General features: G+C 31.0%; 2 protein-coding genes across 2 annotated transcripts; one reads left to right on the forward strand and one right to left on the reverse strand.

Moving 5' to 3' along the window:
- Positions 1–1153: 1153 nt before the first annotated feature.
- On the forward strand, positions 1154–1960 carry LOC113367791 (gastrula zinc finger protein XlCGF49.1-like). The gene has a single exon (XM_026609370.1). It carries the CDS (start codon positions 1154–1156, stop codon positions 1958–1960), a length of 807 nt encoding a protein of 268 aa, XP_026465155.1.
- A 5383-nt stretch (positions 1961–7343) lies between these two features.
- LOC113367792 (arrestin domain-containing protein 2-like) lies at positions 7344–14334 on the reverse strand. Its single transcript, XM_026609372.1, has 6 exons — positions 14188–14334; positions 14004–14120; positions 11856–12073; positions 11601–11786; positions 9507–9695; positions 7344–7544 (listed from the first exon to the last, which is right to left on the reverse strand). Exons 1-6 carry the CDS (start codon positions 14306–14308, stop codon positions 7344–7346), a joined length of 1032 nt encoding a protein of 343 aa, XP_026465157.1. The 5' UTR covers positions 14309–14334.
- Between the last annotated feature and the right edge of the window lie 864 nt (positions 14335–15198).

The raw sequence follows: 15198 nt of genomic DNA on the forward strand, positions 1-15198 counted from the left end.
GTCGAGAAAGCATACAATTAGCAAATCAGATTTTCTGGCAAAGGCATCAGAGTTCTCCTTCGGAAACCCTCTGTGTACGAATCAAAACAGAATGTTTACTGTTCAGCAGGAACTCTACTTTTATGACGGAATCCCTTCAACACTTCCAACCTTCCTTAATTTTTAACTTCCCGTAGGGTAGTTATAGTAATGAATGGTTTGAAAAACATTCGAGCCCTATTGATAGGGAGATGTGCTGATTAGTTTTTGAAAAATTTCATAATAACTAAATTTTTTGCACGCCGTCTGCTCACACAAAATGTTTTCTGAATAATTAATCTAATCGGATGATCCGTTCTCTCAAAAACTGCATAATCGTTTTTACACCCTTTGCGTTTCATACCTCCGATATGAACACCTGATAATTTGATGTACATATGTACAATAAACAGTTTTAACCTACAAATGGCATTTTTTTAATTTATTTTTACTGAGAGTTCATAACTGCCAGACCTGCCTTTCCCAAAAATTTTATCACTTCTTCATTTAGTCAATACAAATAAAATGTTTTTTGAATTATTCAAATCGGACGCTCCGTTCTCTTAAAAACTGAGTTACCATTTTTGGCACTTTTTGCCCCGTATCTTCGAAACGGTTAGACCTGCCTTCGCCAAAAACTAATCAGAATACGAATCGAATGTTTTTTTTAATTATTCAAATCGCTTCATCCGTGCTCCCGAAATCGTCGCCGAAAATTTGTATCCGCACACACGCACATACATCCATTTTTTCTAAGGTATGCCAAAATGTTCAGAAACCTATGAAAAGTAAAGATATATAAAAATTTTGATTTTCGATTTTTTTGCGATTACTATAATCTCAATCACCAACATAAAACATTTGACAATACTTTTTCATCGGCTCACTAGCGCCAAATTTGCGACTACAATATGTCCCCTAACTAAGAATCCTTCTGAGCGCGTCTTTATCAAAAGATACTCTATGCTCGAAATGTCAACTTGAATTCGGATTTCGGAACGACCATAACCGTGTAATGTAAAGTGTTAATATCATTCGGAATAAACAGCTGGAAGATTTTCTACAACAAATGCAAGTATATTTAGATTGATTATAATATTTGAAATATTTGAAAAGGATACCATACGCAGTGAAAATGTCTGAAGAAACAATTATGGATGATCAGAAAATTAAAATTGAGCCACTAGAACTTTCAATAGAAGACACAAAACTTGAAAATGAATGTGATTTTGAAGGTATTGTTAAGTCTGAATCATGTTTAGAAGATGATGAAACTTGTCTGGAAAGATTTATGAATTCCGAAATAACTATTGAAGAAGAAATCAAACATGAGGTAATTGAGACACCCGATTGTGAATATGACATTTCTAATAGAACATTTTCAGAATCTAATTATTTGAAAGAGCACATGGTTGACCACATACCTAGAAATGGCAAAAATGGAAACATTAAATGCAATGTATGCGATAAGACATTTAAATATTCGTCAAAATTGCAACGACACATGATTACTCATAGCACAGAACGCCCTATCGAATGCAAAATCTGTCATAAGACATGGAAAGATAAAAGCGCTTTGACAAAACATATGCTTATTCATACAGGAGAACGACCTTTCAAATGTGAAATATGCAATAAGACATTTTCACAAAAAAGTAGTATAAAATCACATATGGTCACTCATACCAAAGAGCGTTCTTTTAAATGTGTAATATGCAATAAGACTTTTTTACAATCGAGTCACTTGAATAGGCACATGCGTATTCACACAGGGGAACGCCCTTTCAAATGTAAAATATGCAGTAAAACATTCTTACAATCGGGTGACTTGAAAAGGCACATGCGTATTCATACAAGGGATCGCCCTTTCAAATGTGATACATGCAATAAGGAATTTGCACATTCGAACAGCTTGAAGAGACACAAGGTGACCTGTTCATAATAGAAAACGTGATGAAGATCAGTGAAATATTAACAAACAGAAAGCAGAAATATCTATGAATTACTTATATTTTATTTGCATTGTAAATTTAATTACTGCTGTACAAATATTTAGTACTATGAATAAATTTATATAAGTATATTTGTTTTTATATTATAAGATTCACAGAAGGGATGTTTTAAAGTAATATAAATAAATTTGATTTATTTGAATTTGATATTTTAATATTGTTAAGGATTCTTTTAAAACATGTTTATTATCATTTTTGTTAAGAATTCGTTTTGAACATTTATATATTGACAATATTCAAAATATCAAAAATAATAAATAAATTTGCTTCTGAGATTGATATCTTTGGTCTGTCGGTGACAAATATAAAAAATCAAGCCTGAAAAATTATCCTTAAAAGACTGTCTTAAGTAGTGATTTATAGTTTATTAAATGTTTAATATTATTAGTTTTTATTCAATGTTATATTTTTTTAGTTAATATTACATGTTATGTATATATACAAAGCTATCTATGAACTCTTAGTACTCTAGTTTTCTCATATATTATCTTTAGTTTATAATTTGTACACTTTAAAATGTTGAATAAATAAATAAACTAGTGGTGTATGGCATCGTGCCTCAAGGCAAATCGCTGGAACTTCCCGTATCGTAATGAAATATTCGAGAAATTTTAAACGTTTTCAAATATATTATTACAAATACTGTAACTTTCATTATTTTTGCTATCTTGTTTGTTATATCTGAGCAATATCAAATGTAAATCATAAATCATAAATCAATTTATCTCCAGAACATTAACAATCGTAATTTCATTTCGAATTCAATTTAAAAAAAAATAATTTCCTTAATAGTTTTCACAAAATTGGAAAAGTGCTCCAGTACATAAACAGTCTAAACGCACTTGGGTAACGCATTTGTACCAGAATGGCGCTTAGACTGTGCTTATCCTGGGTGATTTTTTGAATTTTTAAAAAAGATGTAATAATTTTTTATCCTCAAAAGCAATTGTTTTGTCAATACAGGCAGAAAGTTTTTTAGATCATTCAAATCGGACGCTTAGTTCACTCAAAAACTGCCATTTTTTGCACATTTAGCTCTGTATCTGCGAAATAGCGAAACCTGTCTTTGCCAAAAACTAATCATCTCTTTTCCCAATCATTGCGAATAGAATGTTTTTAGATCATTCAAATCCGATACTCCGTTCTCTCAAAAACTCGATTTGTATTTTCTGCACTCTTTGCTCCGTATCTCTGTAACGGCTGGACCTGCCTTTGCCAAAAACTATTTATTCATCTCCCTATCAATAGGAATCGAATGTTTTTTAAACCATTCAAATCGGTTGATCCGTGCGCACGAAAACGTGGACGAAAAAATGCGGACATACAAAACACACACACATCCATTTAGTTTCTGATGAATGCCCCTTAAAAATGTTCAGAAACCTTCACAACGTCGAGAGATGCAAAAATTTTCATTTTCGATTTTCGGCCTCTAAACTCTCCCTTCCAGGCAGTTTTAATGATTTTTATTTTATATTTTTAAGTTTATAAATTCAGTATTCAGTATGTTGCGAGACTAACTAAACACATATTAAGAAATTTAGCTCGCACAAGTTACTCACCAATTTAATAAATTGTTTTTATTTTGGAAGATCTAAACTTCTTTTCAAAGCAATCGTACTGCTTTAACTGCATAAAGACGAAATATCAAAGCGCGTAAGCGCCGCGTCGCCGTCTAACGCGTAAACATTGGTACGGAACCCATAAGAATGTAAACAAAATTTATACTTATTGTTAAAATCTCTAAAAAAATATCTGATAATTTGATGTGCATATGTCTAATGATCATTTTTGACCGCCAAATGGCATTTTTTTTTTACTTTTTTCATTAGATCTCCGAAACCGCTAGACCTGCCTTTATGAAAATTTGATCGGTTGTTCACCTTGTCAATACATGTAAAATGTTTTTTGAATTATTAAAATCGGACGCTCCGTTCTCTTAAAAACTGAGTTACAGTTTTCGGCACTTTTTGCCCCGTATCTTCGGAACGGCTAGACCTGCCTTCGCCAAAAACTAATCAGCACGTCTCCTTATCAATACGAATCGAATGCTTTTTGAATTATTCAAATCGGTTGATCCGTGTTCCCGAAATCGTCGACGAAAATTTGTATCCGCACATACATACACACACGCACATACATACATACATACACACACACACACACACGCACACACACAAACATCCATTTTTTCTAAGGTATGCCAAAATGTTCAGAAACCTCTGAAACGTAAAGATATATAAAAATTTTCATTTTCGATTTTTTTGCGATTACTATAACTTGCCCTACGGGAAGTTAAAAATGCTCAAAAAAGAGGTGAACGTAAAAAGAGTCTGCTTACAATGGGCAAGATATGTGGCAATGCATGATGATGTAAATTTCCATCATATTGTTTTTTACATAATACATACTTCTATTTACATTAGGATTTTTTTAAATATTTTTCCTTTAATCTAGAGCATTAATTACATCACCCTGATTTATTTTATTAAAATAGAAAAAATCATGCAAAGAAGGGTTAAGGTGTAACGTCTTAACAAATGTGTTAGTTCAGACTGCAAAATATATTGTTATACAAAGTTTCAACAAAATAATCGAGTAACCTCGAATGGCTCTTAAAATTTTGAAAATTGGTCCAGAGGAGAAAACTTCGATGAAAAGATAAAAATCGGCCTACAGATAGTCTCAAACGATTCAGAATAACAAAAATGTCGGGAATAAGTAAAATTAGCAAATCGGATTTTCTGGCGTAAATAAAGTTCTCCTCGAGAATGCTTTCTACACGCAATGCACAATAAATCATCAAAACAGAATATTTACTGTACAGCAGAAACTCGACTTTTATGACAAAAACCCTTGGATCTAACCACTTTATCATTATTTTCCTTATTGGGCCCAGCTTAACTTCATAAGCCGGTCCTCCAAAAATTCACATAGTACTCTTAATACTATGCATCAGTTGTGTTTAAGTGCAAAATGCGAGTCTTTGCAAATCATTTTATATTCTACGGGAAGTACTCTAAAGCGCGAGTTAGAAAACACAACGCAAGACGATTTAACACGAACGAACAGTAGCGGAAATAATTTTAAATATCACCAAGGGGGGGCTAAAAAATCCTCAAAAATCGGTCACGTGATCAATAAACGCTTCCTATAAAAAGGACTCTACTGACGAGCAAACTGAATGTCAAAAGAAAACGAAAGATTCTACTAACAAGCAAACTAAAATAAAAAGAATATACATATATTAGTGGTAATTTATTGCGTGTAAAAGTATATAAAATATATTTATATGTACTCTTGTAAGTATTTACATATATAGAAATTTAATATTTTTCTGTACACTTTATGGCATTGTGATATTATGGAATGCTTTACTAATATTTAATTAAATTTATATAATATAATATTCAATTCAAAATAATTGGTCTCTTGATTTTTCAAAAAATATTTTTTTGTAATAAAATCATTATATTTAATTTAAAAATTATACTAATTTGTTATATATATATATATATATATATATATATATATATATATATATATATATGTATATATATTATACATATTTATTCATTTATTTATATATATATATATATATATATATAAATAAATATATTTTTATAAACAGAAAACTTTTTGAGCAGACATCCATCCAGATAATAGAAAGAAAACTAAACTAATTTTCTAAAAAAAAATCATACGTTTCGAGACCCAATTTGACTCTTCTTCAGAGAATAAAACACACAAATTCGTTTTATTAACACAAAAATAATAATTTAAAAAACACAAAGTAAAGCAAAATTAATTCATAATAAACTGAGCAATATAAAACGAATAAAATAAAATATGAAGCCGAGTAAAGAATAAATTCTCATACTCGTAATCTACAATATCTTTGTGTAATATTTTTATTGATTATTTTATATTTTCTACTTTTACTTTTTCTTACGCGTTCCATACTTCTTACTTTTTCTCACATGTTGCATTTTTACTATTTTATTACATATTTTAATTTTCTTAATAAAAACTTTTAAGTCAAGAGCCAAGGGGCACAACTAATGTGAAATTTTCAAAAAATCGAATTTTCAATTTTTTCATATTTCGATAGGTTATACCTTTAAAAATAACATACCAAAATTTTAAATCGATATCTTAAATAGTTTTTGAGTTACAGCCATTCAAAGAGTTTATATATAGTATATAGTATAAGAATCATTTTATCTTCAAACGCATTTTCTCGAAACAGCATTTTCCGAATTTGCTGCAGCGACTTTTTTTTACATGTTCTATATATAGTTCTCCGTAAAATGAACTATCGATTTTTTGATCGGATCAAAAATCGAATTTTGGCAGTACAAAAACGACCAAAATTTTGAATAAAATTCGACTTTTAAAAAAAAAAACGCCGTCATTTTGTCAATTTTTGTTTTTTTTCTTTATCGTAGTTCATTTTACAGACAATATTATCTAGTTTAACGAGAATTTTTTACTTTTAAATTTCATCCACGTAGAAGGCCGGGGTCACTGCAGAACTGAAAGGCTTTTTTTTTGTCGCGCCGTTGGAGATCGACGATAACTTAAAAAATATTTAATTTTTTAAATTTTGAAATGATTGATAAAGTAGTTTTTTTAATATAAATTTCCAAAAATCACCTTTTTTAGGCGGTTACACTAGTTGTGCCCCTTAAACTGCAACTCAATCACGAAGGGCAGAATCAGATTTCATTTTTATACACAGTGCAGGGATACGATCCGAATGCCTCTTTCTTGCATATGTATATTGCAGAAATGTCGACGAAGAGCTATTTTCACTTCGGACCATATTTCATGGTATCAAAAGAAAACCGATATCATACTACTTGATATCTAGCTGACAGTGGTCGGGATCATTTCGGGACTAAGAAAAGCGAGCCCATGTTTTTATCAGAGAACCATGGTTAAGACACAAAATGCATGGAAGTTTATTTTTAAAAAGATTAAATAATATAATTCGATTTAATAACCGGATAGATGCCCGTCAAAAATATTCTTTGTTTGTAATTTATAAAGGGTCCGCCATATAATTTTTTTTATTGGTAGCAATTTAGAATTTCTTGACAGCCATTTAAAAGTTAGTCAATGAAATTATTTTCGATTATTAACCAGAAGGATTGCACTTTCAAATAGAAAAGATTTAGATTGAGAAAATATTCAGTAGTTTTTATATAGCATTTTCAAAAAAAAAGTTATCTGACGGACCCTATATATATATATATATATATATATATATATATATATATATATAAAATTATATCTACTGTCTACTTCCCCCTACGCCTTGTTATGTATCCACGGTCTAAAAACAGGCAAAGTCGATGGATAGTGGGCCTCCGCCAAATTGGCCCTCAGGGTGCCCCCCAAAGTCTCATCGCCATTGGCGCCGGCATCTCCTGTCCTCAACGGATAAGTTGCCACTACAATTGGTAGCTGAAGTTTCACTTCTTTGTCCAGACTTTTGGGCTCGATTATAAACTAGAGGGATAATGGATAATAGATAGAAGAAATAGATAGAAAAGTACGCCAAGTCGCTGTAGGGATGTACATCAGGGTCGTCCTTAACATGGACATTTTCGAATTTCCTAGCTCCCAAGGGCTCAAATGGTTCCAAATTGATAAAGAACAATTCTCTGAAAGTTTTAGCTCTTAATATTAAAGTTTAGATAGAGCGCAGTTTGTTCAAACTTTGTATGGAAATAACATGGGAAAAATTTTGAAAATTAAAAAAAAAATTTTTTAGGTATAACTTAGCGACATATGAATTAAAAGTGAAAATTTGTGTTATTTTTTATTAAAAATTCGACGCTCTGCAAAATTTTCAAAATTTTTTTCATGCTATTTCCGTAAAAAAATTGATTGAATTGCGCACTATCTAAAAGACAATATTAAGAGCTAAAACTTTCAGAGAATTGTTTTTTAACTTCCCGAAGGAGAAGTTTATGTTTTCATCAAAAAATCCGATTCGCTAATTTTATGTTTGCTCGACGTTTCAAGCCATTCTGAATCGAATGAGACCAAATTTGGAAAAAGCATGTGTGTGTGTATGTGTGTGAACAGATTTTTTGCCGTAAATCGACGTTTTCTCGAAAACGGCTTGACCGATTTCAAAAATTTGAAAGCCATTCAGTTTTGTGGGACGATCGGCCGAGACGTTTCTTTATAAATAGCAGCAAAGTGAAAAATTTTTCGTCCACGTTTTAGCCCGCAATTCTGAACCGATTATGAAAATTCAAAAACCGTTCAAAAGATACTGATTGGGAATCGTGCTGATTAGTTTTTGGTAAAGATCATTTTTTTGACGGTAGATACTACAGTCTTCTAGATCATACTAAAATATTACCGCCCTACGACAACTCGTTTAGCTTTAAAAATTCGTCAAAGTTTGCAAAAATTGGTATCGTTTTTTTGACATTTGTCAAAATTAGACTTTTCATCGACCTTTGCTCAAAAACGCCTGAACCGAATTCAGAAATTTAAAAACCATTTGATGTATCTCAATAAGGACTATCGTTTGTCAGTTTTGTGAGACGATCTGCCGAGCCGTTTCTTTGTAATTTGGAAAAAAGTGTTAAACTTTTCGTCCACATTTAAGCTCATTCTACCGAATCGAAAACTGTTCGAAAGATATTCTAAAAAATCAAAAACTGTTCGAAAGATATTACTTGGGAATGATGCTGATTAGTTTTAGGTGAAAATTTTAATTTAACTTATTTAGTTAAAATTTTAAGCCGATTTTTATGAAACTTTCTTTGGCGATATATATCATGGTCTTATAGAACTTACTGAAATATTACGGCCTTACGACAAGTAGTTTAATTTTAAAAAATCATCAAAGTTTGAGAAAATGAGTAGTTTTGTTGACGTTTGCTAAAATTAAAATTAGACGATTTACTTGGTATAACGTTAGAGTACTTGGTATTAATAAACCATTAAAGTCCTACGGAAACTGGTTCAAATATAAAAATTATTGATTTGTGAAATTTGCATTTAGAAAATACTCCGAGTTACCGTGTTCGTTCGTTTTTAATTATGTGTAATAAATCCACTCGGAATACTTCTAATCACTCATAAATTAATTTGTTTATTATTGATTAAGTCGATTATTTACACATTTCGGGAAGTTCATGTAAATTGCCTCAAGGCTAAATACCAATACCAACCTAGTTTCATGCTATTTCCATACAAAACTTTGATTGATTTGCGCTCTATCTAAACGTTAATATTAAGAGTTAAAACTTCCAGAGAATTGTTTTTTATCAATTTGGAACCATTTGAGCCCTTTGGAGCAAGTAAATTCGAAAATGTCCATATTAAGGACAACCCTAATGTACATATTTGTCAAATATTTCATTTACATAAGACAAATGATAAATGGTAAATGGTAAAATACCAGCGTTAAAATAAATAAATGTTAACCAACTATTTCCGTCTACTTACGTAGACGTCGTACTTGACGTCCATCAAATGACATCCCCTAAGGTTCGTCGGAGGCAAAGGGGGCACGTGCAGGGGCTCCTTACGCCATTTGCAAGTCTCACCGGGTCTTATGCGCCCCCCACGAGTTATGGCCGCCAATTCACGGCGCTCCGTCCTCACGATTTTACCTTGGGCCTTGTATTCAATTGTCTGAGAAAAAAAGATAAGAGTTAGATACATGAGTTTCAAACAAAAAAAAACAAAAAAACCTGTTCACACACACGCACACACACACACGCATACTTTAACCAAATTTGGTCTCATTCGATTCAGAATGAAACGAAACGTCGAGAAAACATAAAATTAGCAAATTGGATTTTTTTATGAAAACACAGACTTTTTCTTCGGGAAGTTAAATATATGACGAAAAGGGAGTGAATAAATTAAGAGAGCAAAATTCAAACAAAGATTATTATTATTAATACTAGCTGACCCTGCAAACGTTGTTTTGCTAAGTAAGGTATATTCTAGACAATTTCTGGAGAATCAAAAATATTAATACTTTAAATGTATAAGGACTTGTTGTTTGAATGCTTTATATTGTATAAGGTATTATAAAAACCAATTAGTTTGTCTATATTTTGTCAATACAATTAAACTGGAAGATTTATACACTTTCTATAGAAAAAATGGTATAATCCATTCAATTCAAGTCTTTTTTGGCCTTTCGACTTTGATTACGTTTCAAGTTTTTCAGATTCTTTTCGGATTCTGGATTTTGTGTATAATTGTAAATAATACTACTGAACTTATACAAAATTTTCAAATTTCTGCGAGGAGAGATAGAAAATGAATTTAGTATTTCTTCTTTGAAGTGCTTTTTGAAAAGTTTCGAGTAACATTCGATGAATTAAAGTAAATTTAATAAAAAGTATATATGTATAGCAGGACGCAGCACAAAGGTCCAATTTGACTTTGTGTTGTTTATTTTTTATTATATTATAATAATCGAAACAATTATATCACAACAAATGACAAATTTCAAACGAACAATTATCTGACTACGTTCAGTAAAACTACCAGCTGCTTCATCATTGTAAAAATGTGCTTTTTTGGTATCTTTCAAAAATTTGTTATCTAGACCTTTTTATCCTATAGGCGGAGTAACTTAGAACGGTCAGGTGGCAAACAGGTTTCATTTTATAAAATGATTACATTTTTAACTAATGCTAAAAAACTACCAACGGAAGAAAATACTTTTATTATGGATTTTCAAAAATTACTATTTATCTCCCGATAGCAAAGTCATGAGAAACAAGGTTATAGCTCGTTATACATCTTTTTTCCTCTACTTTCAAATATCTTAGTTAAACAATGCTTATCTTCACTGGTTTTTGACACATCGGTGGTGGGACATTTTTAACCCCCGACCTTCATATATTACTATCTATTCTTCGATAAATTCTGGGAAATTATAACTGGGAAAGTGTTATTCGACAAAATGTCCCTTTGATCGATACCAAGTTTAGGTTCTGAATTTAAAAAATATAAATACAAAATAATATAACCTAGAAAATGTTTCATAAATACCAATAAGTATATAATTATACAAATGAGATCTTTCAGAGAAACCGTGTTTGAGAAAAATATGCCAAAAAGTGCATTTTCATATTAACATTTCAAAAATGTTGATATTTTGAGTTTCTAGCAGCACTTGCAGCCCGTTTAATAACGTTTTTATGTATAAATAAAACTACAAGCAAAACTACTTACTACAATTTAATCATAATTAAATAATATTCACGTAAGACATCTTATTAAATGTAATCGAACATCGTCTGTCAAAAACGTTTGACATTTGACGTATTAGCTCCATTGTTTTATTTAAATTACGCCTCTACAAAAATGTTCAAATTAAAAATGTAAAGTTTCTACGCGATTTTGAAACAACATCTCACCTTTCCGACGACCTGTTGATTAGCACGAATTTTTCAAGACTAAGACTGGCCAAATCGGTTTAGCCGTTTTTGAGTTTTAGCGGATCATTTGATCGAGAGCTCCATTTTTATATATAAGATATGTATTTTTTTGATAAACTGCAAGTTTAATAAATACCTCTGTCAATGCTGCTCTGATATTCTTAATAGTTATCCCACTGTCATTCGTGACGGTCGCATTAATGAGAACAGTTTCACCAGGAACATATCCGCCTCGGTCCAGACTGACGTCACAAACCAGGGCTCCGCCCCCCACACAGGCCACGCCCCCAACTTTGTGGGACACTGCACACCGATAGGGTTGCTAACAATAAAACAAAATATAATAGAATTATTTTTATAAAAGTCGATGAAGTTACTATTATCGTCTTACCGCCAATACAGGTGGTTCCAAATTCAAGTCCACAGGGTTCATGACGATAAACACCTGTTGATTTTTATGGGTGACCCCGTGGGGCTCCCTGAGTGCGGCCCTGCAATAGTATTGTACCCAACCGTGTTTACCGAGAAACGTGGAAGGTAGACCTAAAGGCAACCCTAGTTTGAAAGGGAAGCTGTGTATTCCTGGTGACAGGACAGTGGCACCTTGACCTAAAATTTTTTTTTTCCAAAATCAATTATTTTGTTAAAACAAGCTGATAGTTCTTTGAATCATTTAAATTGGACGCTTAGTTCTCTCAAAAACTGCCATTTATGGCACATTTAGCTCTGTATCTTCAAAATGGCTGGACCTGCCATTGCCAAAAACTAATAATCACTTCTCCCAATCATTACTAATTGAATGTTTTTTGGATCATTCAAATCGGATGCTCCGTTCACTCAAAAACTCGATTTCTATTTTCTGCGCTCTTTGCTCCGTATCCCCGAAACGGCTGGACCTGCCTTTGCCAAAAACTAATCAGCTCTTCTTCCTATCGATAGGAATCGAATGTTTTTTGAACCATTCAAATCGGTTGATCCATGCGCCCGAAAACGTGACTGGAATGTTGTATCCATACATACACACACACACATCCATTTTTTCTGAGGTATACCAAAATGTTCAGAAACCTTCAAAACGTCGAGAAATGTAAAAATTTTCAATTTCGATTTTCGGCCCATTACAATAACTTACTCTACGGGAAGTTAAAAATAACAGAAAAGTAGCAAAAATGCTAAAAATGGAAACAAATAGAAAATAGAAGAATAGCAAATATATTAAAATAAAAATAGTCCAAATTGGAGAGTGTTAATTAAAAAATTATAAATGAGCATAAAGGCACTTGTACAAAAAATAAACTTGCATACCTTATTTTTAACTCTTTCGTTACAAGAATGTTTTTAGCAGGAGTTTTGCAATAGAAATTATCAATAATTTACAGAAGTGTGATGCCCATTGAAGCAAAAGTCAATATTATCTATGGCAACATTCATACACACAGGTCGTCAAGCCAATTTCGCCTATAGGCGGCACAGGAAGAGAGTTAATAAATATTAGGTTTTATACAAAAACCGACATTTCATAAAACCGGTTTTCGAATTTTAATTTTACTAAAAACCGGTTTTAACCGGTTTTCGAATTTTATATAGGAAATAAATTTTTGCTCGAATATTCTGTAATTTATCCGCAAATTTAGCGTAATTTAGCGTTGTATCTGACTGAATTTATTTATTGTTCAATTTTATAGATAGTTAATAAAATTATTTTAATTTTAATTAGTAGAACTACAAAATAATACTTTGTCTTGAATAAATAACTTTGAAAATAATTATTCGTTACTCATGCATCATTTTCACATATAAGAATGAAAATATTTTTATGATAGTGAAAGGAAAGTTTTCGAATAAATAAAAATAATACATTAATAAATAACAAAAATTTATTAAATTAAAATAAAAAGAAAAAAATATTAGATACATGTTGATACATACTTGTTAATATCAATTTTAGTTTTAAAAACGATTAAGCTAAACACAGGTATTGTCTGTTCCGAGCAATTTTAATTAATTAATTTTAAACATTCAAATTGTTTTTTTGTTTAATGAAATATGATTTCAAAAAAACTGAGAACGTCTATCGAATTGCTACTTAGACGTGTCCTTTGTTTACTCACAAAATTTCCTGAAATAGAAAATACTCTCATACTGGCGACCGAATTATGCTTAATTGTTTTTAAAGCCTGATATAATAATTCTAAGTTTTTTGTTCTTTAATTTGTGATTTCTAGGGTTTAAAACTTTTTTTAAGTTTGAGTAGAAGAAGTTACTTCTTCAAGAAGAAGTCAAACTGATTTAAATTAATATATACACTGGTATAAAAGTCTAAATATATACAAAACCTTTCTGGGAACCATTGCAGACTGATAAGATATCAAATGCTATTGAACCGATATGATTTCAAGAATCAAAACGCTTTCATCTATCTTTTATATTTGGCTATATTTGTCATTTTCCATTTATACAGTAAAACGGTTTTTAAATCCGGTTTTTGAAAACCGACAAACCCTAATAAATATATTATTACTGTGGTTTATGAACAAACCTGGTTCCCCAAGTAATCTCATCCTGAAATCAATGTAGTTCTCTCTGTCTCTTGTTCTGACATCACGTGAAGATCTGACTTTTACTACACCTTCGCCGATCACATGGAAATGCAGACCTAAAAGACAAACAAATAAATAAAAAAAAAATTCTTTATTAATATAGTTATTTATATTATTATTTACCTAATGTGGGAATATCCTCCTGAAGTTCCAACAAAACCCTTCCGGATAAAAACTGTCCAGGAAAGTACAAGAGTGAAGTATTGTCGAACAAGACCAGGAATTTAATCAGTTTTCGAGGCATCTTGGTAGATGATCATTAACACGGCCACCAGGAGATATCTGGAAAAACCAGAAGACAATAATGAATTTATTGTCGAACTATCTATTTGTTTATTTATTTATTTTTAAATATATAGCCCACAGATTTCTTCCAAGAGGACTCAAAAATACAATTATTTTACATAATGAATAACAATTAAAATATATACAAAATTACAATATATAGTTATTAACATAAAATTACATATAATGCAGAATGTAACAATATTATTTATAAACAGAATAAGATAAAATAATGAGATATTTGAAAAGAAAATAAAAAGGTTAACTTGTGCAGATGGAGATTATTTGATTAGGTGAACTGTTGTGAATATCTATTTCATTATTAATTAAGTTAAAGTTAGAGGACATAAGTAAAATTGGCGAATTTAAGAGAGAACTAGATTTAGGAGTAGGATAATTGAAAAATAATTGTGCCTTGGAACATCAAAGAATAATTGGTTAAGAATAAGAGGGCAGTCTATAGAATTATTGCAAAATTTAAATAAGAACATAATTGTACAGATAAATCGACGTGAGGCAAGAGAAGGAATACCAAATTCTTTTAGTAAAGTTTTGTGGTAAAAGCCACGTTAAGGGTAAATTTTATATGTTTTATAATAAAGATATTTCAGAAATTTTTGCTGAACCTTCTTTATCGCATCAGAGTTGTTGATTTGATGAGGATACCAAATGATCGAACCATATTCTAATTTTGAACGTACATTAGAATAGTACATGCAAAGAAGTGCATTGTTAGAATTGAATTGTTTACAATTTCTCAGTATCAAACCTAAAGATTTATGTGCTCTATTACAAGTATCAGGTATATGGTCAGTGAAAAACAAACCAGATTCGAATAAAACTCCTAAA

This window comes from Ctenocephalides felis, unplaced genomic scaffold, assembly GCF_003426905.1.
Source record: "Ctenocephalides felis isolate EL2017-DRISC unplaced genomic scaffold, ASM342690v1 CF-g0.4_SCAFFOLD_01170, whole genome shotgun sequence".
NCBI classification, from domain to species: Eukaryota; Metazoa; Arthropoda; class Insecta; order Siphonaptera; family Pulicidae; genus Ctenocephalides; species Ctenocephalides felis.